Raw genomic sequence first — 25,325 nt, forward strand, 5'->3', positions numbered from 1 at the left:
CGTAATACAAAGGATAGTGAGAAAGAAAGTGGAGGAAAGAGAAGTACAGATACATATTTCTCTTTCTGATAATGTTACAGGCACTATACTTAAAAGACAAACATCCACACCAAATGTCCAATGAAAAGGGGGAAATTAAATCCACTACCATCATCACATGCAAACTGAAAGACAAAATCTTAACATATTGATTTACTTTTACAGTCTAACTGAAGCCTGTATGTACATATACAATGAAAAAAATGAAACTCATTTATATTTTTCACTCATAATGTTGTAGGTACTTTCCTTAAAAGTATGAAACGCACATCCACAATTACTGTTACTGGCACAGTTGACTACTGAGGGGTGAATCAAACCCATAGCCATCATCACTTGCAATTTGAAAGGCAGAGCCTTAAGATGTTGAGCTGCTTGTACAGTCCCAAAGTGTGTATTCACATACGCAGTTATAACATCAAAGAGTTATTTTGCTACCTTTGAACCAGAGACCTTAGCAGAGAAGTGCCAGAACTGAAAAAAACCTATACTGCGCCAGACTACAGGTGTACTAGCGTGTAAACCTGTACTGTACGAAGCAAGTTTACTAGCCCCAGCATGGTCTAATGTACTCTATGCTCCTCTCTGCGTCTGCACATTCCCTGCTGTACTTTCAGAGGCGAGAGAGATGAGGGTTACATATGGTACCTTTGAGTTGCTGCAGTTATAACCTTGTTCTTCCACTGGCCAAGTTAGTCTGGATGGCATTGCAGCATGTTGCTTAAATGGTGGCGACATTATTAATCTGTGCACAGGATGCCCATCACACATGCGACAGCATGTGCCAGTGCATTCCATGCTTCAGTCTTGTAGGGGGGATCCTCATACCTCTCATCCAGTAGATAACAAAAAATGAAGTAATCCAACCAATAATACAAAAGGAGGAGGTCACATCTGATGAAGTCCATGTAATTCCGATGAAAGTAATCAATGTTGTGGAATAAAAGAATCTTGGTTTCATGTCCGCCTCCTTCTTTTGGATCCTCATCCAGTAGATGATGGCTGTAGTCAGTATAGAGGAAGTAGATGAAGATTTTTGACTCCTCACATATCACCTCTGGGCCCTGAAAGTAACAGTATCTTCTCCCTCTGTGGACATGTCTATTTGCTGACAATAGTTATAGAAAAATGGGAGATACCTTATACTCACACCTGTGCTTTAGTGCACCAAGTGGTGCACATTGTAGGACACCTAATTTCTGTGACCCATGGCAGGACAGTCTAATATACGTACTGTATTACTCATTTGAACACTGTAGTGTAAGGTGTGGCAGTCCTGCCTCTAGGTGTGTGCAGAATGCTGTGTAGAATTCCATGCAAAGTTTGGCCTTTCGTTGCGATGTGGCAGTTGATTGATTCAGAAACAGAAATAAGTTGAGCGCTCAGTTAGATAATCACTATGTTGAAGCATCTGAATTTGTACAGTATAAGCTTGGGGAAGGCACTGAGCCTCATAGTGCTACAGAAGAATTCAAAGAGCAGCAATGTCTAAACGTACAACAGATGAATCTTATACTGATTGATTATTAGAAATGGACCTCTGCTTCAGTAAGGTAAGTGCTTCTTTTTCAGTTCCACGTTTTAAACTATGAACACTGTTAGCTGCTTAGTTAATTAACTACATAAAACACTAGCTTTGACATTATTTTTTTGAGTTATTGAATGGGTGGAGTAAGAGGGTATGGGAGTTGTTGCACTAAAGGATTGTTAGACCTAATAGGAAGCACACCCATCAGCATGTACTTGGAGCACATGTGAACACATTCAGGCTTATGCCTATATGTACAACGTTTTGCCTTTTGTATAGCTTGTGCAGAAGTCTTTTTACCAATGTGGGGAAACAACCATATCACCTTAGAGTGGGAATATTAAGCCTATTTTAATGCAGGGGACATTTACTCTATAATATTACATGGCTGGCTTTAGGTAAAGTGCCTGGGTAGACAAATGTGACTGTCAAACAAAATCAACAGCATGTGGAGGGGGACACAACAGTGTTGTAAGGGGCTTTCTGAGCCACTCAGGACTACCATGCTAATACCTCCATGCATACAGAACAATGCCTGACGTGCCTAAAAAATCTTGTGGCAAATATTAATGCAGTTTGTGGCCTTGTCAGTACTTTTGACACAGTCCACCACAGGGGCACCAACATTACTTTATTTGCAGAAAAAAGAGCTGTCTACCTATCATGGTAAGGTAGGTTAATGGGTGGTGGACCATTGGTTGAACCACCTCTGATGGAGATAGAGGGGTTTCTGGCCTCTGTTGGAGATAGTGATGCCTATTTGTGGTCTCACAGTGTGGTGCTGGACATTGCTGCAGAACTTCATTGTGCTCCAAGAGTATCCACTGGAAATGCCTCCGGTACTTTGTTCTGTTCCTATATAACAGTAGCCATAATTCCTTTTGACCCATTACTCACTGGTAAAGTTATTAAAAATGCCTGATATGGGTTATACAGGCACATCAGTGATTCCATCTGTACAGTCATCTACAGAAGGTATGGTATTTTGTGTAGTTTTCAAATATTACTGTTCCTACACCTGATATAGATGTATGCTTCTGGTGCTGGGTTATACTTGCAGGGAGTATTGTGTTTTGCTGTATTCAAAGATGATTCTCTGTCTGGCACCAGCACTGTTGAATCACTTCCCCCTGATATTGGAGGATCTGCAACCTCTGATGATGACGGGGAATGAGCTGTATGTTCAGCACAGGGAATGTGACTAGTCAATTCCCTGCACAAATCATGGATAGAGTCTCTGTGCCTGCAGACACCCAGAGACGCACACTAGAGATGGAGGACAGGTTACTGGGGACACTTGCAGTTAGGAAAATGTAGTATCACCTAATGGACATGCGTCTGTATATGACACTAACTCCCTTTGGTGGGGCTTACACATGGGTGGGTACTGGTGCTTATTGGAGACTTGGTTACTGCTCTCCCCATAAAGTTGCCAATGGCTGCAACCCCTTGTAAGTGTAGGTGCAGTATATGTTATAACTGTCACTGTGGAGGCATATGTTAATACCACTACGGCCATGTAAGAGTTTGTAAGGCTGATGCAGAGTGTGAGAGATGATCTTCTGGAATGCATGTCCTGCATGTGTAATTGACATACTAAATCACATACTTGAACATTCCGTGTCCTACCAAGCTCACCTCTTGCACATCAGGCAACTTCTACAAAGTCATTCTGCCACTCCCTCCATGTATGGTTGCCATTGTGCCATGGAAAGCAGAGGTCAACTTCAGGCAGTGCTAACATTTCCACAGCTACATCTGTTGTGGAGATGTCTAAGGACAGGATAGGATGTCCCAGCGAATGTGGTAATTGGGACAGTGACACACTGATAACATATGCCATTCACACTTACGCATCAAGCCGACATCTAGCCAGGGTCATGGTTTGACATGTGCAACTCATGGTAGAGGCAGCTATCATGAGCAAGTGCATACTGAGGATTCTCTGCCCTCTACCATGCATGCCCTGGACCTGTTCAGTAGCTCAAGCCACAGTACTAGAACTACTGCTGAGGATGTGTTCCAGCAGACACCCACACTCACATCACCAAGTACCCAGTATGTCACACACACACAGAAATCCAGTGACACTGGCCCTTCACAGAGCCTTTTATGTTTATGCCCCCCTCACCCACACACTCAAATCTCCAATACACAAGTGCATTTTGCTTTTAATTTTCCTCAGTACACATTTCCCTGTGAAAAACATTGTGACTTGCTCCCTCCCTCACCTGTGCTCTGCACATTGTACATTATTACTTGAGTTACTTATGTCTGATGTACAGTGTAGCCAGCCTTTGCATGCCTCCAGCACAGCCTGATGTCGGATTTGTACCTCCCTCACCTGTGCTCTGCCCGTTGTACATTATCACTTGAGTTACTTATGTCTGATGTACAGTATAGCCAGCCTTTGCGTGCCTCCAGCACAGCCTGATGTCGGGTTTGTACCTCCCTCACCTATGCTCTGCCCGTTGTACATTATCACTTGAGTTACTTATGTCTGATGTACAGTATAGCCAGCCTTTGCGTGCCTCCAGCACTGCCTGATGTTGGGTTTGTATGCATCACTTTCACTTTTTTTTTTTTTTTTACAAACTTGCAAACAAAACTAGAAGCATGCTACAACAAAGTAGGATAATTTGCTACAAACCTCTCCTATACTTCCTCATCACTGTCTACTACACCACCTAATTTACACCCAGATGATCGCGCCCCTTAATTTTATCTACGATCCTGATATTTTCCCCTTCCTAAAAAGCATCCTTTGGCAGTATTCACCATACAGAGAGTTGGACTTGGTGAAAAACATCTTCTGGACAGCACAAAGTCAAACAATGCTGCAGGAAATGTGTCACCAGACTTTGGAAGAAGTTACCACCTCCACAAAAACAAATAGACAAGTTAAAAGGCTATAAATCCAAACTAAAACAACACCTTGCTGACTCCTGGCTATGCTCATGTACCTCACCAGGATAATGTGGATCCTTCAAACCACTACCAATGTCTATAAGATGCAAAGCTTACATACACCTTCAGCACACACCACAAATTGCTTGCACAATTGTACTGTTCCAGCTCCATTTCTCCACAAATTTATCCCTTGTTCCTCCAATTTTCCTAAATTACCTATTTTCCATCTTATTTCTTTTCAATACCTTTTAACATTTTCTCAGTATTCCTCTCTATTTCCCTTACTCAGCCTTCTTTTCTTCTAATCTGTGACATAAAGTTACAATATTTTAATGTTGGATAAACTGAATACCACTCTCAAAGATTGTTTTATTAAAACCATGCTTCCTTAGAATTTTTCATATTTGGCCATTACTCTCTGTTGCTTGTACAGTAGAGTGTCAATTATCTGGGATACATATTACGTTGTTGAACCATACCAAGTTTGAACGCCATACTGTTGAACCCATATGACTGAAATTTCAGAAGTTCAAACGTTTCAATGTGGATTTCCGTTCAGTGCAGAAAGGGAAGATTTCCCTTTAATGCACTGTAAGTGCGATCTCATAGTTGGTATATTTAAAGAGTGGGGGCTGTGGGGGATGTAGGGGGCTTACCCCCCCTGCTTACAACGGTCAAGTAGGTTGTTTTCTGTTTTATTTATTTTTTGATGTTTTCGAGCTTTTGAAAGTTCGAACATATGGGTTCGACCATATGGCGTTTGGACTTTTGAAAGTTTGACAATGCAGTATGAACCCAATTATCCGAACATTGACCTTCAAAAACATCAATTATCTGAACACAGCCTTCCTAAGAGTTGTGTCTGTATGTACGTGAGTTGCGTTTGTACTACCATGTGAAATTTAATGTTCACGGAATTATTTTGCTGCTTCACCTGTTCATTGCTGCCTATTTATAAGAAGTAAGTGATCGATTCATGGAATTTTAAGGTTGCCGCTTTTGTGTGTGTGAGTACAATGAATTTTCTTCAAATAGAAATGTTATTGATTTTGTTAAAGGCATAACACAATACAAAACATTTGCAGTTAGAACAGTACATTAATACATCAGAGATTATTCAAATAATAATAATAATAATAATAACTATCTACAATATGTACAGTAGTGCTGCCTTAGGATAAATCCAACCCTGAGGGTAAACAAATTAAAAGAAACAAGAGCAATTATGCAGATGGGAGGGTACAAAAACTACTCAAAGTGTAAAGCCTCTGTTTAGTATATAGACCAACCATGCCCCTTATCTTGACCTTCAAAGGTAGAGGAATTTGGGAATCATAATGACATTAAACCAGTGATACTTATTTATCTGCCAGAAGTTCAAATATAGCATTCCATAGTTTTTGAAAATATGTGCGTTTCCTCTCATTTGTAATTATGAGCTTATGAGAAGTAATGTACTTAGCCATATTTCTGAACCCTCTCCAAGACACTTTAGACCGATCTAACCAGTATTTGGAGATACAAAATTTTACTAGTAGGCAAAGTGTTATTAGGATATGGAATCTTAATTTTGAAAACTTAAGGTAGTGATGTGTAATAATGCCATCTGTTATGAGAGGGTTGATTTGTGGTAGCCTATCTTTTCAAGTCTCACTTTTAGCGAGCACCAAATACTGTGAGTGTAGCGGCAATTAACTATGATTCTTACTTATAGAAAGCTGAAGAGGAGACAATTTTTTATTTTTTTTTTTTGCAGAAATGTTTACATTCCAAATATTGCAATTTCACAGTGCCATATGAGATCTGTTATTAAAAAATAAGAAAAGCAGACTGACAACACATCTGCACCATAATTCTCTACTTTCCCATAATTTTTATATTTGGTGGGTTTCTACCATTTAATTTATTCCATATCAGAAGTGAATATAGGAATTATCCCATTCTTTAAATATATATTTTATTTTTTTTTTGAAGGTAAATTCAATTCCACCAATCAAACTATCATAATGTAGGTAGGAGTTACAATATGTGTTCTTTCTATAAACCCTGGTTTCAAATTTATTGTCTTTCTTGAAAAACTTCTATCTAGGGTAATTTATAATTTCTATATTAATAGTGTATGTAAAACTCAAAAAACTTGTAGTGGAGCTGATGTAATTAATAAACTCTAAAAATTTTTCTTGTCCCAAAAAAAAAAAAAAATCACTGTGTCATCAAGAAATCTGATGATAGTAGCCAAAATTATTAAAAAAGACAGATTTCTCTTCCCTTTCTCTTCCCACATGGAGTAAGTATTAGCAAAAAGTGTGGTACGCGCTGCTCCCATAGACACCCCCGATCTCTGTTGATGATATTCCCCCCCATTGATTAAAATTATTCTTGAGTATGGTATCCATTAATATCACTGTAGTAACTTTCTCCTCGTGTGTCATTTTCTTATCAGAATACCATTTCTTCAAAATATTTGTGTCTCCTTCCAGCTTCCTTATCTCTTTTTCAAAACATATTCAAAATTTCTTAATTGTGGGAACCAGAGAGGGTTGTATTTTAAACCTCTACTTAAAAAGAAAAAATGTTCCTTTTCCAATAAGATATCACTAAATTATAAATTGTAAAACCACCATGTATGTAAATTTAATTTTTCCACAATAATCTCCTGTGTAGTGTCTTTCTTTTCCAGGGACTGGGGGGTACCTTGATAGAATCTCGAGGTTGTTGTTGCTCTTGTATTATTTCTTGTAAGGTGGAAATTCTTCATCATAATAATCAATATCCTGTCTTAATTTAAAGTATTTCTCTCTCTCTCTACAAATAAAAAAAAAAGTCCTTTTTTAAATTAATACATAAATCATTTTTTTTTTTTTTCTTTTTCCTTTTTTTTCTTGTTGTTATCTTTAATAATAATAATGTCCTGTCCTATGTCATTAAATAAAAACAAAAACACAAACTCATTTCAAAAAAATAAATCTGGACATTTCGGTTATTTATTATATACCTTAGTCCTTTTAGGGACTATCTCTTTAGACAAACACTACATAAGAATTACCATCTACGCATTCATTATTAACATTGTATTATCCATTTTAAAAAAAAATCTTTTCTCAACCACCACCATGTGGGTTTTTGTGGATTGAATGACACAGTTTGGTTGAACTCTCGGTGTTCTCATGGGGTCGAATTCGCATTATAATTTTTCTCTCCAGGGTGCCGTCCCGGATTCCTCGCCAATGAGCTCTTTTTTTTTTTTTAGTAGCATGTCCATTACACCTTTTTTTGAAACCCACCTTGAGAGTTCACACACTTTTGCAGTAAATCAATGACTTCAGTCAATTGTCCAATCAACTTCTTGGCTTGGCCCATCTCTTCCTGTAAATAAAATGAAAATGTGTAGCAATCTCAACCAAGACCAATAATCAAAAAGAGAGCTGGGAGCCAAAAAAAAAGCGAACCGTAGTTTGCTTCTTTTAGAAAGAAAAAAAAGCAGACTGATAACACATCTCAATTTCAGTCTTTCCAACATAAAATGACTGGCAACTTTGGCAGACTACATTTAGAAACCCACAAATATAAAAAGAAAAGAAAAATGGGTAATAGTACATACAATTGTAATACACAAGGGCTAGGTTATATATCCAGTGCCAAAGTTGTTTTGTATTAGAACAAATAAAGCCAGATGCTAGGGGGTCCATGGGACGAAATTTTTTTGGAAAGTAGAATTGTGGGGGGCAGACGTGTTGTCAGTTTTTCTTTCTTTTAAAGAGAAGGTGAAGGATGTTTTATTAAAAAAAAAGACACCTAAAAACAAAATAGCCATTATTGAGTACAATGAATTTTGTTCGTTGCTGCATAACTTTTTATAATTTTAGTGCTTCACCTGTTCGTTGCTGCCTATTTTGCTGTACTTGTCAAGCTTGCTGCCTGTTCATTGCTGCACGGGCTTTATTTGTTAGAATTTTGCTGCTGAGTTGCATCAGAACTACTGCATGAAATATAAAATTCATGGCTCATTGCTGCCTATTTATAACAAGTAAGATTCATGGAATTTTAAGCTTGTTGCTTTAAGGATGTGTGTGAGTTTTGTGTGTATGTGTATGTGTGTGTATGTGTGTGTGTGTGTGTGTGTGTGTGTGTGTGTGTGTGTGTGTGTGTGTGTGTGTGTGTGTGTGTGTGTACTGCCACAAGGGCTTTACTTGTTAGGGGTGTGTGTGTGTGTGTGTGTGTGTGTGTGTGTGTGTGTGTGTGTGTGTGTGTGTGTGTGTGTGTGTGATTTGCGTGTCTACTTCTGCAAGGGTGTGTGAGTGTATAAGGCTCAAACCCTCTACCTTAGGTACAAGAAGTAAGAGCCTGAATTCTCTACCCCTACCACCACTTTTGTTTCAAGGAGTTGAGTGCACAGCTCTCATCTGTTCAAATTTTAACAGAATGGCTGGAATTTTTGGCCTGTTCCTCTTAAAATGTGTGGTTTTCTGGAAAATCAGTAAGGGCCGAATTCCCTAAATAATGACAACCATTTAAGTTTCAGTCTTCCTATCTTTCAAGAAATGCAAGGTAACACAAAACATTTTATTCTGGTAACTTTCTAAGATTATACAAGAAATATTTAAAATGTGTCCCTGGTTTTGGGCCTTTGTCTACCCCCCATAAATGTTGGCTTTTTCCAAATTTTGTGTGCTGCAAGGTTGAGAGATATGGTTGAGTGTTAAGTGCACTTTACAAGGAGCTGAGAGCTTCAAGGGAAGTTTAGTGCTGCTTATTCCAAGTCTGTTTGCAACGTGGAACTGTTTAGCAAATTATATCACTAGTGTGCTAAAGTATTTAAAAGCATTGTTAGTAGCACAACATGTAGTTTTATTGCTTTTAATGCAGAAGGCTGTGGGTTCTATTCCCACACTATGTAGATAGATTGCTGATACTGTACTGTATTGTATTTTAAAGTGGGTGGATACTGCAGTCCTGAGTATGTCTTCCTCTGGAGTAGATGCCTAGTAACTATGAACCTGTTATCAGTTTGCCATCCATTCCCTATTGTAATATTACCAGCTTACAATATCATTTTTTTAATGTAACATGGGCAATTTATTCTTCAAGGCAGCAGACACTGAATTTGTAGATGCAACACTTGTTTAATATTCGCCAGAAACATTTTTAGACGTTTTTATCTGGTTCAATTATATGTTTGATTATCCAGACTACCCTAGGTCCCAATTAGTCTGGATAAGCGACTCTTTATTTTTAATGTAGTGTTTTTTTAGAACTCTATGTATTAGACCAGTATTGTGTATCGTCTCTGTTTTTATTGTAGGGGTTTCCTTAGAAATCTGTTAGAACATCAGTGTATATGTGCCTCTACTAAAAAGGGGGATTTTATTGCCCAGTTGGACTATCCAATTCAACAAAATTAAGTTACATTAGCTAAATTAACTAACTAATTCTGTAGTCTGTTTACTTTACTATTACACTGTTATTGTGTCAATGTCAAAGCATGCTGTGTCCACCTCTATTTAAGACGTTCATCCCCGCTGATGGCTACTTCATTGACTCTTTGTGTGACTCTTCCTCCACTAACTTGTGTGCTGGGGACTGCCTCCCCTGCCCCCCCATACTGTAACTGTCTCCTAAATATGATATTGTGTAACTTTGCAAATGCTGAAAATATTTATGCACATATGCCAGGATCATACTGCAGAGCGCCACCTGTATCATCAGCCAGGATTCCAGGGCATATCCAGCACTGCCAGTAAGATGCCCCTGAGGGAAGTCACCTGTGGCAAACCATTGGTATAGGTCACAGGTGTGTCACGTGGGAGTTTGTGATAACTGCCTGGGATGGCTTACAGACACATTGTAATCTACAAAGACCCCCAGTACCTCAGAGAAATGGGCTATTTCATAGAATTCCTGCATGGTATTCCCTCTCTCTTGTATGGTATGTGGGAACCGCATTGATTATCCAGAGGCAGATGTCTGAGATTCTCCCACTGTGCCCCCAGTATGTTGATGAAAGGTCCTGTAGCTAGTATACATAAAGTCGTACATACTTTGACATCCACTGGGATAAGTAATTTATGACTCCCACTGGACTGCAGATGAGGCTGGCACATGTCCACATTATTTTGCATTGTGCCCCCATTCACACAGTACTGGTCCACGATGTTGGTATCATGGAATGCATGAACTGTTAAGTGTGGTCAGATGACATAGTGCCTCTGCAGGTGACAAAATGCACAACTGTGTCTCATAGTGGCAATAACAGCTTCTTGCGCAGACACGCATTAAATAATTCTTCAGCAACCCCTAACTTTTTTTTTCAAATTCCTTGCATGAACACTGAGATTTGTTTGCATTCATTAACTTGAGTGCTTCATCTCCAGGTTGCAGCATTTATACATTTATGAATAACTTGCACATCTTGATTTGCTTCAGCATACACTGCGTCACTCATTTTAATATTGTTGCTCATTTCCACCTGATTATAAGGCCTTTAGCATATACTGCAACCAACACTGCTAGCATTCACTCCTAGTGGTATGTGTGTCTGTGAACTACATACACCCTACATGTGTCATCTTCTCATTAGCTAAGTTTTCTGAATCTCAGCCTCTGTTCCTTTTTAAAGGAGTTCTACTATATGTAAGCTTCTTAAATAATCTTTCTTTACTCAATTAAAAAAAATGCAGTAAGATGCTTCTGAGACAAAAAGCACAGATGTCTGTGTCAGATGAGGACCACTTCTCTGTGTAATTTACTTTGTCCTTTCTTTCCTGTTCAGTGTAGAATCGGGATCGTAATATTTTGGTTAATCTCATTCTTGTCAGAGTTCACTTTTGTCCTACACTGTCAGTTTGAGATTATTCACTGTACCTGTTTCAGCAGCTGAATATTTTCTTTTATGCTTTAAGGTACTTTCTTCATCTTATGCATTTTTATTATTAGACTTTGTAATTTTTAATGCCGAAGCTCTGGGAAAATGTGAAGAATGCTGTATCAAACCATGACCTGAGCAAATGTAGTAGAATTCACTAATGCACAGATGTTCTGTAAAACAAAAATGACATGGTAGATGGTTATACTTGATTTTTAATGAATTTTTATTTTACAGTTAGTTTAATCCCCCCCCCACCCATAGCCTGCTTGCCATCAGCCATTCTGTGACCTGATTGACTTATTAGTGTCTGCAGTGTGATAGCTAAGCATGGGAGGCTGTCATCCAAGCAGCCTTTATAGCTTTCTTCTTTTATGTGCCCTAACTTCCAGTTTCTTGTGGCAGCTGGTGAGGTTCAGCATCAGTGCTGACCTCTTGACATGTGTGCCACTATTCGTTCTCAGCTCTGCCTGTTCAGTGTACAGTTAAGTGTGCACACTCCTGTCACAGCCCAACTGCCACTGGGGTACCCACAGTGCACTCGGCCTGTTATGCGTGTTAGTACAGCAGTGGGTCTTGCAGCCCTCCTCACAAAGGATGGTTGAGATGACATTGATAGCTCATTGCCATCCTCCCTCATTGGCTCCTCCAAACTCATGGCCACGATCTGACCCTGGGTTTATCTGGTTCATATTCAGAGGTTCATCCATCTGTGTCACAGACCGGAAAGCATATTTTTTGAGTGTTCTTTCTGGACAGTGTAGGGAGAGGGGAAGGAGCTTTGCTTTCCACATTTCCCTTTTATTATTTTAACATCTATCACCAGCTGAAAACCTAAAAATTGCTAATATACAATAAAGGGTCAGTTGTATTCCAAAATGCGCATGCTGACTGGAGAAATAATCAGCGTGCTGTTTGTAAACTGAGCATTGCTGATATGAGTGAATCCCAGCATTAAAAAATGTGCATGATATAGTGCACAGTCTCTACACGCAGGTATGTACACATCTACTTTTCAGCCCCAAAAAAAAAACCTCTCGCCCTAACTTTAAACCAGAATATATTATTTCTGTGTTTTTTTTAACTATGTTACACTGAGAGTAATAAGCTGTATGGCAGCATACCAACAGCATTTATTCAGTATTGGCATTGTTGACGTCTATTTTTTTTTGGATGCTTATTCTGAGGAAATGTAGATAACTTTCATTTAAGTGTCAGCCTGCTTTAAAAGCAGTGCATTTTTTTCTTTTTTAACCCATTGAGCATTTTGTATTCAAGAGCATGCATGCTAAATGGGCAGGCCAGTCAGCATGACAATTGTAAATAGTCCATCATCTAGTCTTCTACCCTGGAAAAAGTGACTAAAAGTCACTTAACTGGTAACAAAAGAAAAAATATTCCCACTCTACTGCATGTCATCAAAAACTGCTCCCTGGAGCAAAATAATAGAAATATAGTTAAACAAAAATAATAAAACAACTTGGAAATTACAGCTGCCAGTTTTCTGCCCCCCCATAAGCAATTCAAGAGAGATAGACTCTGCATAGAAGACGTCTTGGACTTTGCAGTACCTGAAACAAAAAAGAAAATGCAAACACTGCACCAAAGTCACCATCAGGGACTCGGGAACTCCTGAACATCTTAAAAATATTTTAAAAATAAGTAAATAAAACTATCTTTAATGTCCTGTGTTGCTATTAGCACATACAGGCCTAGTGCATGAGAAGTAACCATCCTGCAAGTTCCAGGCTACCAATTGGTAGCAGAAGAACAAATTAATGTCCCTTTATACTATAACATTACGTAGAAAAATCCACGGGATTCAGTAAAGCCTACACTAAGTGTACTCTTAAGTGTACACTAAGTGTGCACTGTTCTGAGTGAGCAAACAACACAGACATAACTCACACCTTCTTCCTCCTAATTTTAGTTTTCCTTCTGATTTTCTTGCAGCTTTAAATATTGACAGGGATTCATAAAGGTTGTCACAAACTCTAGACTACATGTACACTTAGTTTAATCTTTCTGAGTGACTAGAAAGCCCAGAAAATGTGGTAGGGATGTTCTTGAGTACATATCATGCACACTTAGTGTAGGCGTTATTGAATCTGGCCAAATAAGTTTATTATTTTCTTAAGTACTGCCATTGTATAATAATAATCCATTCCTGTGTGTGTGCGTAATGCAGTTGTGGATTATTGCTAAATTAAAACATAATAGTACTAACAATGATAATATAACAGGTGGTCTCAGAAAAGCTTACTATGCTACTTTTCTGTTTAAATGATACGGAGTGGCAGTACTGCTGAAGGTAATACATTTAAATTGAGTTATAAAACTGACAATAGAATACTGTGCAGTGGTGGTGCACCTTTTTTACATTAACTGCTTTCTGGAGGTTATACATTTTAGAGATTTATAAATTTCTGTAATATTTACATTTGTTTCTTGTTTGCTGTTGGTGTACATTTTTGAAGTTACTTTGCTTCAGTTCATGTTTTCCCAGCCCATGAACATCCTAATTGCCTTTCTTTGAAATGTCTGCATCATATCACTGCATCTTCAAACAGTATTACTAGATGAAATGGACATAGTACTGCAATACCTTTAGTATTACCTCCTCCATTCCACTTGTTAGTACGTTTTCCTGTACAGCTAAACATCCCACTGTTATTTCCGTGGTTCTGATGTACGCTTTCTCATCTTTATATCAACAGTTATGCATAGACCATGCCATTATGAAAAGACCATGCACAAACACAACCTTGCAGCCAAAGTATCTTTAGAACAAGCTACCTACTCTTAAGTGGCAAGCTGCAAACCTCCACCAAACTCAACACCGAGTACCCAGAATGGTATACCACATACTATACCGGCAGGTAAACCGCTGCATAGATGCACCTGTACCCATAGGAACAAGTGCAGGGCAAGCCCCAGAAATAAACCCATATACTGGAACCATAATAGCAACAAGCTTTATAATAAAAGAAAAATAATTTTGACCAAAAGTAAGAAGAACAATTCCCAGAATGTCAGAGCCCTTGTCACTGAAATAAAGAACTCAGGAGTTTAACAAAATTCACCAAAGCTAAATTTTAGGCTAAAATAGCTTCCCAAGCCAAAGGCAATCACAAAGCATTTTTTAGTTATGTTCATGATCTCAAAAGCACAAAGCAGCAATGTGCTGAGCTGATTGTGAATGATGTTACCTTCACTGATGCTGAAGATATAGCTAATATACTGGCCGATAGATTTAGTTCTAATGTTACCCTTCTTGTCCCTCAAGATATACCTGAAACTGGCTCACTTCAAACTATCACAAGACCAAATCCTAAAAGTGCTATCAAAAGCTAAAAACACTGCATTGATGGGTCCTGACAGTATCTCTGGATGCATCTTAAATAGCACAAAGCATGGTTTAGCCACACAGCTAACAAAACTGTTCAGTCATATTCTTACAGGTTTTGTACCAAGCAGATGGAGAACAGCTAGTCATTCCCCTGCATGAGGAAGGATCTACCTCAACCCCAGGCAATTACAGACCCGTAAGTCTGACCAGTCTCATATGCCAAGCCATTGAAAGACTTCTCATGGAATAAATCAGTCAGGGTGCAGGGAACTTCCAAACATTAGACTCATCTCAGTTTGAATTCATCAAGTGTAGGTCATGATTACTCAACCTGTTGGATTTTTGAAAAGGTCGCTAATGCAGTGGATATAGTCAGAACAGTAAACCCCACATACCTTGACCTGGACAAAGCTTTTGACACAGTTCCCTACTCATTCATAGTAGAAAAGCAAAATAAACTGGGTATAAACTCTTATGTCACCCACTGGATTGTCAACCGGCTCACAGATAGGACACAGATAATCAAAATAGGGGAAGTTACCTCCACAAAGAGACCAATCACCAGTGGAGTCCCCAAGAGTTTTATGCTGGGATCTCTCCTGTTTGGTGTGTACTTTTCTGAAGTAAAAGCCAATATAATAAATACACTTTGCAGATGACTGCAAGATAGTAGCAGTCATTAAATATCCAAGTGGCTTAACCGTCTAGCAGGAAGGTTTGTCTTAAATAAATAACTGGTGTCAAAATAATTTTCTAAAACTAAATGCAAAAAAAATGCATTATTGTATCCTTTGGGAAGTCCTCTACCCCAGGGAACTACCACATTGACAATATGCCCCTAAGAGTTGACCCAGTTGTTCAGGATTTAGGAACATTTGTGGACAGTGACCTACCTTTTGCCCAACATATGTCTTGTAAGAAAGTCCTTCTCTATTTCACAGCCTGTAAACAAAGGACTTGTGTCTGTATCTAAGGATGTCTTTGTCCCCACTTTACTCAGCCCTCATTAGCCGAATCATTGAATATAATGCTGCCTTTGACTTGTATCTGTCCAGGCACAGGCAACAACTGGAACACCCACAGAGATACCTTACTAAAAGGATACATGGTCTAAACAACATGTCCTGTCACTATACTTGATATCCTACAGACTGCTGAGAGGTGACTTCTGTCTGGTATATAAAGTATCTGCCGACCCATTACTATGGATTTACTGAACATCAGCAAGTCAAATGGCATCAGAAATATTCTGTCTAGGTATCTAAACCTATTCTTCAACATCAGCAAACTGGTTTGGAGGGACAGGTATATTTCACAGAGGATACCACTACTATGGAACAGGCTGCCCATCCACATAAAGCAAAGTTAGTCTCTGTCCATTTTCAAGTCAAATTTGACTTATGGATGGAAAATAGAAAATGTAACCCAGGACTGCACCCTGTACTACTGATGGACTGACTCCTCTTCTAAATGCTTTATCTTGTGCATGGGTTTGCTCAAATTATCTGTCGTATGATCTCAGTTATTCTCATTAGGGGTAATATATAATTATAGACCATAGGATGTTAAGGCCAATGTATAACCAAGTGGAATATGTTATTTCAAGCACAAAAAAGGGAAACTGGCTAAACTTAAAATGACCCACAAGGGTAGCTAGTCTAGTACTCACCTATGAACCTATATATTTTTTGTTCTTGCTTTATAGATTATTGTACTTATGCTTGTGGTTCTATTTTTTTGTAATTATTACTTGTTACTGCACCTTTTTCTGATGTTTTCATTTCCCCTGTAAATTATTAGCCCCCTCGCCACAGTGGTCATCCTGTTTGAAGGACGAGTGTCATTTTTTTCATTCCAGCTTTTCTAGATTGCCACCTCTGCATTTGTCTTTGCCAAATGTTGGTTTGCCACTGAAGATTAATTACAGCTTCTTCTTCTTCTTTCAGCTACTAGAGATTAGTCACAGTAATCATGATTAAAATATGTGTGGTCAATGAAATGAGAAAGTATGAGGCAATTAGCAAGAAGAAATTAAAATGGTTATTCTTCAGTGCATCTAGAATTGTATATTATTTAAAACAAACACGAAGGCAAGCTTGCTGTTGCTACTTCACAAAAATCTTTCAATCTTAGTGTTTTCGTTGAGGTCAATGCCCCAACTTCTTCAGAAAACTCAACAATACAAAACAAACTGTTTTATGTCATATCTAATTAAGCAATCAGTTCAGCCAATTCACATTTAAAGGTCCCTTACCTAAATAACCTTAGGTGTCAATGGATATTTCTTATAAAGTCATTCCTAGTTTTTTTTAAAAATAATAACAATAACATATCCAAACAATCTTAAAAACATTTATATACATGTACTTTAATGGTACTGGTGAAAAGGTACTATTACTTACATATTTTTTTAACTTGTATTTCTTTAATTATATGAGTGTAAAGTAGTTTATGTCCACTAATTTAGTATCATTTTATTTGGTACCATTTTTAAATGTTTTTAAGATTGTTTGGCTATGTTATTGATATTATTTTTAAAAAAACTAGGAATGACTTTATAAGAAATATCTGTTGACACCTAAGGTTATTTAGGTAAAGGACCTTTAAATGTGAATTGTTTGCTTAATTAGATATGATATAAAACAGTTTGTTTTGTATTGTTGAGTTGTCTGAAGAAGTTGGGCCATTGACCTCAATGAAAGCGCTAACATTAAAATATTTTTGTGAAGTAGCAACAGCAAGCTTGCCTTCTTGTTTGTTTTAAACAGTTTGTCAAGAGACCAGAATTTTATATTATAAAATGTTTACATGTAGTGGGCAATATGGTCTCCTATTTTGACCCAAATTATTACATCCCTGTCTTTGAGTGATGCTAATTTTGGTGCTTAGTGAAGCTAGACAGTGCGTCATTTGGTTGACCACATATCTTTAACCACAGTTGTTGCAGTTCATTTCCAATGCAGGTCAACATTCAGCACTGACAGATTTTGTTTCTGCTTTGTTTTCCCTGTTCTCCTTATTTCTATTCTCTGCCACTTTTCATCTTCCTAACTGTAAACACACCAAAACCCTACAAAATCCTACTTTTTTCATCCTAAGTCTGTGTCTTTAAATTGGAGATTTTCTAATCTGTTCTGCATCCTGCGGTGTATATAAATACTTTCACTGTTACCAACTTATTATTCTCTAATTAAAAACAAAACAAAAAAAGTGTATATTACTGCAAATGTGTTTGCACTTTATACATCTTTGTGATATATATGTTTATTAGTCCTGTGATAGTTGACATATAGTGCAGCATTTTCTAACATTAATTTTCCTTTTCATTTCAGACACCCAAAAAACCTGTACCTCCTGTCACAAACCAGACAACACATAAAACACAAAATCAGTGTGCCACACAATCACAGCCCTTAAGGCGAAATAGCATACCTAACACACTAGTAATAGGTGACTCTATAGTCAGGCACACTGACGTCCCACTCACTAGGCTGGACAAGGAGAAGGTTACTGTTAGCTGCCTGTCGGGAGCCAGAATCCACCACATAACACAAGCACTCAGGTCACTCCAGAACAAGTACAAATATGACTCTGTCATTGTTCATGTTGGTGTGAATGACCTGAGACGTACCTCCCTAGACTACATGAAAAGAGACATGGAAGAGTTCTCGGATCATGTAGCCCAGGCAGGTATGACCCTGACCCCGAGTAGCATCCTGCCCTCGCCAAGAATGATACTGCAGTATAAAGAAAAAATTATCAACTTCAACAACTGGCTAAGCTTCTGGTGTCATTCAAAGGGGATCCAGTGTTGGTCAACCTGGGACGACATGCTTGACAACCCTTGTTGCTTCACAAGAGATGACTTGCACCTGTCACCCCTAGGCTTTCGAATACTGGCCAAGGATCTTGCTGCCCCCATACTGCTTTTTTTAGGCAAGGCTCAAAAGTCAAACACACCTCCGTAAACAGCACAAATAAAAAAATGAGGGTTATGCTACTCAACACCAGGAGTTTAAATCTCAAAATGCATGCGCTCAAAGCACTCCTCAGTATGGAGAACGTCGACATCTGTGCAGTAACTGAAACCTGGTTCAAGGCTCCACAGAGCACCCCAGCACTACCGGGCTACAACTCATACCACACATTTCGGCCACAGAACATGGACCGAAACACAAAAGGAGGGGGTGTATCCATATTCATCAAGGATACCTACACCTCCAGGTTAGTGGCACAGCATGATACCTCCGAGATCATCCATGTGCAACTAACATCAGGCAAATCTGGAATGCAAATTGTGGCCTGCTGCAGATCACACTCCTTGACCCAGGACCACCACTCAGCCTTTCTGGAGATACTGGAAAACACGAAGGTCCTACTAAACACCCTGATATTGGGCGATTTCAGTTACCCTACTGTTAACTGGGAAAACTACTCAAGTACAAACTCCCATGTCCAGCGCTTCCTGGAATTTATCAACTCAAATGCCCTGGATCAACTGGTAAACTCCCCTACCAAAGGTGAAAACATATTGGACCTGGTCATCACCAACATGGGTGACAGGTGTTCCACACAGGAGGTCAACCCGTCACTGGTTAGATCAGACCATAAACTAATCACTCTGGATGTCCACACCACACCACCACCTCCAACCAAGGAAACCACAGTGAAAAACTTTTCTATAGCAAACTTCACCTTACTTAAGACAGAGGTGGTAAGTTTCACAGCCCCCACGCTAAAGAATAACAGTGTCCAAGATGCAGGAACCTTTACAGATGCACTCTATGAGCACCTACAAGGATGCATGGATCATGCCATCCCTAGCAAAACCAAGACTCACTCCCCTAAGAGAAGAAAACAAGCCTGGTGGACCCCTGCCATAAACAGGCTATACAATAGAAGGAGGAAACTAGTTCAGAAAAAAAGCAAATCCCAAGAAGGAAAAACATCCCTGATCAGTATCGGTAAGAAACTAAGGTCCCTCATAAAATCCTCCAAGGCTAACTTTGAAAGAAAAATAGCCAAGGATTCGAAAGATAACCACAAAGTCTTCTTTAGCTATGTCAAGAATCTAAGTGGCAACTTGCAGATATGCTCTGAGCTAGTGCAAAATAGCACAAAATATACTGAACCCACTGATATTGCCAACATCCTGGCAGATAGATTCAGTGCAAACTTCACCCCCCTTTCACCCCCAAAAGGGCCCACAACAATACCAGAAAAGTGTAGTGTCCCGGAAATCACAGACGCACAGGTGAAAACAGCCCTTTCAAAAGCCAAAAGCACAGCGTCAATGAGGCCAGATGGTGTCCCAGGCTGCGTCTTGCACGAACTACAGAACAAACTAACCCCCCACCTAAACACACTGTTCATCCTCAGCCTCTCCACAGGCTACGTGCCCATAGAATGGTGCACAGCAACGGTTATTCCACTCCACAAAGGAGGGGCCACAACTGACCATGGTAACTATAGCCCCATAAGCCTGACTAGCCTGGTCTGCAAGGCTGTGGAGCGTATCCTCATGGAACTCATTAACAAAGACATTGGGAACCTCCAAACACTTGACCTGACCCAGTTCGGCTTTGTTAAGGGCAGATCATGCCTACTAAACCTGGTTGACTTCTTTGAGACAGTCACCAAGGCCATAGATGAGGGGAAGGTTGTTCACATAGCCTACCTTGACCTCGCCAAGGCTTTTGACACCATTCCCCACTTGGGAATTATAGAAAAACTCACCAGCCTGAACATAAACCACTACGTCATGAGATGGGTTGCCAACTGGCTTACAGACAGAACTCACACAGTAAGAATAGCAGGCTCCAGATCCGATTCTAAACCAGCCACAAGTGGTGTCCAACAAGGCTCAGTCCTGGGACCCCTACTGTTCGGCATATACTTCTCAGAAGTACAGGCAAACACAGGAGGACTATGGCTAACCAAGTTCGCCGATGACTGCAAATTGGGAGCCATAATTGACTCCCTGGCTAACACGGACATTCTCCAGAAAGGGCTTACTGAGATGGACACCTGGTGTCAAAGTCATGGTCTCAAGCTAAATGCCAAAAAATACATAGTCATCCTGTTTGGGAAAAACAAAACACCCATGAATTACCACATAGGTGGCAGCTCCCTTAATACAGAAGAGGTAATAAGAGATCTGGGGATCCAGGTAGATAGTAATCTCTCCTTTGACAATCATATTGCCAAAGTAGTTAGGAAGTCCTTCTATGTAGCCCATCCAATTACTAAAGGGTTTGCATCTAGAAGTAAAGAGGTTATAGTGCCCCTCTACTCGTCACTCATCAGACCCGTTATAGAGTACAATGCCTCATTTGGGATGTACCTCACAAGACACTTCCAACAGCTGGAAAGACCACAAAAGTACCTCACCAAGAGGATTACTGGCCTCAAACATATGTCCTATGCAGCCCGACTGGAAAAACTCCAGTTGTACTCAGTGGCATATCGCTTACTCAGAGGTGATCTCTGCCTGACTTACAAAGCCTGGTCCAACTCAGAATTGATGGACATGCTCCACCTAAAGAAATCTACGTCACTGCGAGCCACTCGCTCTAGTGAGCTAAACCTTGCCATAACAATAAATAGAACATGCTGGAGAGCTAGATTCCTGTCACAGAGACTCCCCATGCTTTGGAACAAAATTCCTATCTACAGTAGGCAGAGCCCCTCACTAACACTTTTCAAGAGAAACCTTGACGAGTGGATGGGTAACAGAAAATACACCCCTGGGATCACTTCATTGGCTCTTCTTGACAGAGGCTCAGTTAATTAATCAGTGGGGTGGCAAAAGCTGACATAATCTGGCTAGGCTTATAAATGCTCTCGGGCAGATAGCCTAGTAACTACCTATGAACCAATTTCATCCTCTGTAGCTTCAGAAGATAACTAATTCTGACACTGATAGTTCTAACAAGAAAAAGAATGCAGGTTCTACAGTTAGTTCTTAGGCAGAAACAGATGCTTTTTTTCTATGTGCCTATTCATAGTGTTTGGTCCCAGGAATGTTGTGATGAACTGTCAATACTCTTTAAAGCAATGCTGTGCTGTGAATAATTTTGGTGATGTATTTTTGCACAGTTGGTCTCTTGTTATACTTGGTAATGTTAAATCTTTTTTCAATATGTGACAAAAAGTATTATTTTTTTTTGATTGTCAGAAGTAGATATTTTCATTTCAACTCAGTGTAAAAGACTGTGCTCCATAATTGTATTCAAGAGAAACCGGGAGCAGTGGATGTGAAATCGGAAATACATCCTCGGTCTAGCACCTATGTCTCTTATGGAAATTTGGCAGCCTATAAATTTTGGCCTAGCTTACCTATACCCCTTAAAATAACTTCTAAGACACACAAACTCGTGTGATACAATTTGGGATGCTTGGCTAGGCTTATAAAGGCCCCAGTGGTCCTTAGCCGTGTATACATCTATGAACCTATGAATTTCTAATATATAGGTACACATCTGGACATCTGGTATCTTTATGTCCAGTTTAAACATCTTACTTATCCTCAACATTACTGATATTGTTTTCGTGGCTAGATTTTCTTGTGTTTTGGAAACATAAAAATGCATCTTATGGTAAAGCTAAGTCACGCCTTCTTTTCCCTCATGAATCGAGTATTGTTACTAACCTCGAATCTACCCTGAGGTTTGTGCTTCTCCAAGCTCAGAAATCCATGCAGTAAGATGACATCACTTCTATAAAGTAAAGCATGTAATGTTACTTTACTTTTTGCTTCTACGAAGCTTATTTACAGTTCTTTATCCATTTCAGTGTAGATCCATCCTGATGAACTATCGTGAAGAAGGATAAAAGCTTATGGTAATGATGTATGAATCCTATGTCTGCCATCATTTATGCCACATTCTCAGGCCTAGCTGCTTCTGTCTTGTATGGTGAGGGTGTTTTATAGCTAGACACCTGCTTAAGAAGTGACTGGAGAAAGCAGGCATTTAGATCCAAATTTCCTAGCTGGTGTATGAGCTGAAATGTTGCTTCCCTTAGTACTGGTTTATTTGTCAATTTAAACTTAAGTGCTAATAGGCAAGATCCATTTTTAGTTTAATATAAAATGGGGGCACACCCATCCCTTATATGTTTGCTCAGGCCAGAACTGTGTTGTACTGTTTGACTTTTTTGTGCGGTTACTGCTAAGCAGCTAGGGAAAAAAAAAAGAAACGCTGCAATATGCAGACAGCTGTGTAGGGTCAACCATCTGGCTTATAAAACTGGAAGTTGCTTTTATCTAATGCCGTTCTAATAAACAAGCCGACTCTGATATGTTTAGACTGAGGCTTTTAACAACAGTATTGTATAGGTATTGTGAGAAATATCAACGTTTTCTAGAATCTGTTGCCCTGAAGTTAGAATTTACAGTATGCTTGAATTAAGAAAATAATGCACAGGAGAATTAAAGAAGCATTTTCCTTTTGTGTTATAATTTCAAAAGTATGACATATCTTTTGTCATAGCTGTTTAAAACTGTAAATCGATGTTCAGTGAAAAACATGCAATAAGAAAGTCTGAGCTAAATGAAACTGAGATTTTGGCTAAATTGTAAGACTCTGTAGGTGTCTGTGATAAACGTAAGACTGAAGGCTAAACCCTTAAGAGTTCCCAAGAAGACTCATGACCCCTAGTTATGCTTTTTTTTTTTTTTCATAATAACTTTCTGCTGTTAGCAGAGTAGTTTTGTAGTTCTCGGTCAGTAGAAGTGTAAATACAATCTGATTGAATGAATCTCACCACATGGAAGAATTAAGGAGCTGCATATTGCAAGGAAAAGCAGTCTGATTTACTACTGTATACTTGAGAGTGGGTAAGAGTATTTGGACATCCTCTCCCAGCCTAATTATTTTTACTGCATGATCAGCGTGATCTCACTGTGAGAAAACCTAAGCTTGGATGTAATGTGGTACCACTAACACTATATCTTGAATATCTTTGGTAGTCATTGAGACTTGGTTGTTGTTGTTGTCTTTTGGCGTTTCCCGGTTAGGGGTCGCCACAGCGGAACACTGGTCCGCTAATGATTGGCAGTAGATTTTCACGAACGCCGAGGTGCCAGCTCGACGTTCAACCTTTAACGAAGGCACACCCATTTACGCATGTCTTTTGAACGTCCATCCACTCTTTTGAAATTGAAGTGAGTCTGTAGAAGTACATTCAGAATTTCCAGCAAACTATAATTTCTGGTGCATGTTTATGAAGGGGTGGCTTTTTGAGTTGTTTACTTCAGCTGACTTTCACTTGGTTTTATGCATTTTGGTAGTGCACATTTGCTTAGTAAAATGGCACAAAGGAATGTGCCATCTTCCTATACCAGCTGGATCAGAAGTGTATTGTGTGTGGCACAAGAATTTATGCTGCTTCCCCATATTTTACAGGACGTTGTGGCCATGGATGCCTAGCACATCTAGTTCAGATCATTTAAGATCAGAAGGAACAAGAATTGTTTAATATGGGATTGTTGTCCATTGAATTTTCTGCTGCTTTTGCTTTGGATTTATACCGTGAAAATATCAGTACTGTGTGTTATTGCATCTGCTTTCATTAAAGCTTTCAATTACATAACCTACCACATTGACTAGGTTGTAGGTTATACTTGGCTTAATTACTCATTGTGCTTAGATGTCCTTGTTTTTGGTCTTTAAATCATAAGATGGCTACATGTTTTACCTTTGCAGTACTTACTGATGGCTCAAAATGTACCTAAAAAGCTAGTAAATACTAAACAGAATAATTTGACAAGTACTGAAAATATAGTTCCTGTGGGTACACTTCACTGATGATTCATTATACTGTCTTTATTAATCATGTGTCTATTCTTTAGACTTGAGAGAAGCGATTACCCTTTTCTTTTTGTTCAAATATTTTTCAGGTTAAACACCACCGTTGCTCCATTGTTCTTCGCAGATCAATTCTTGCAGATATCCACTACCTTGCCATCTCCTTTCATCTCTGGCTTGGGAGAGCACTTTACCAAACTGATGCTTGATATCAACTGGTCCGAAGTGACCTTTTGGAACAGAGATGGCCACCCAAGTGTAAGTGACCAGCGAAATGCAAGTGGGGTGCTGTAGAAAGCTGTGGCAACTTCTGCAAAACAGTGTAATGCTCTAGTGGTGAAAATCATGAAAAATTCACAAACACTGCACAGCCTGACAATGTATAAGACAAAAATTAGTCCTGTACTTTTAACATAACTAATCACTGAGTTACTGCCACGTTGCACTTCCATGTGACATGGGGGATAATCATAGTATTAGGCTGTTGGGCAGCCAAAGTGTATGCAAAATGTGGGCAAGGGGGAGGGGCTTAATGAGCTGTGCTGTTAAGACAGCTAAGTGCGAATGAGAAACATGAAATGGAAACGAGGGAAATAGGTTGTAGTACAAATATGCTGTACCTTCGAGTGTGATAAATGTTACTTAAGCATTAGTTGTGAGCCATAATTAGTAGATGGAACCAGGAGTACAAAAAAACATCTAAGAGAAACAGAAAAAGAATAAGCAGACTCTGCAGTGTGAAGCTGGTTTGAACTGAATGAAATGGCTTCACTATGAACATTTGTCCTGCCCTCTGCACTCTGACCTCCTCCTTGTTTTATTTATCTT

The 25,325-nt window shown here is 39.1% G+C and overlaps 1 protein-coding gene across 1 annotated transcript in view; it reads left to right on the top strand.

Annotated features, from left to right (window-relative positions):
- Positions 1-25,325, top strand: part of GAA (alpha glucosidase) — a 475,499-nt gene that overhangs the window by 205,222 nt on the left and 244,952 nt on the right. The window contains exon 4 of the mRNA XM_044069630.1: positions 24,590-24,755. Within this exon, the coding sequence (XP_043925565.1) occupies positions 24,590-24,755 (166 nt within the window). The remainder of the gene's footprint in view (positions 1-24,589; positions 24,756-25,325) is intronic.

This window comes from Protopterus annectens, chromosome 4.part0 (assembly GCF_019279795.1).
Source record: "Protopterus annectens isolate FY-2018-M chromosome 4.part0, PAN1.0, whole genome shotgun sequence".
Taxonomy (NCBI): domain Eukaryota; kingdom Metazoa; phylum Chordata; order Ceratodontiformes; family Protopteridae; genus Protopterus; species Protopterus annectens.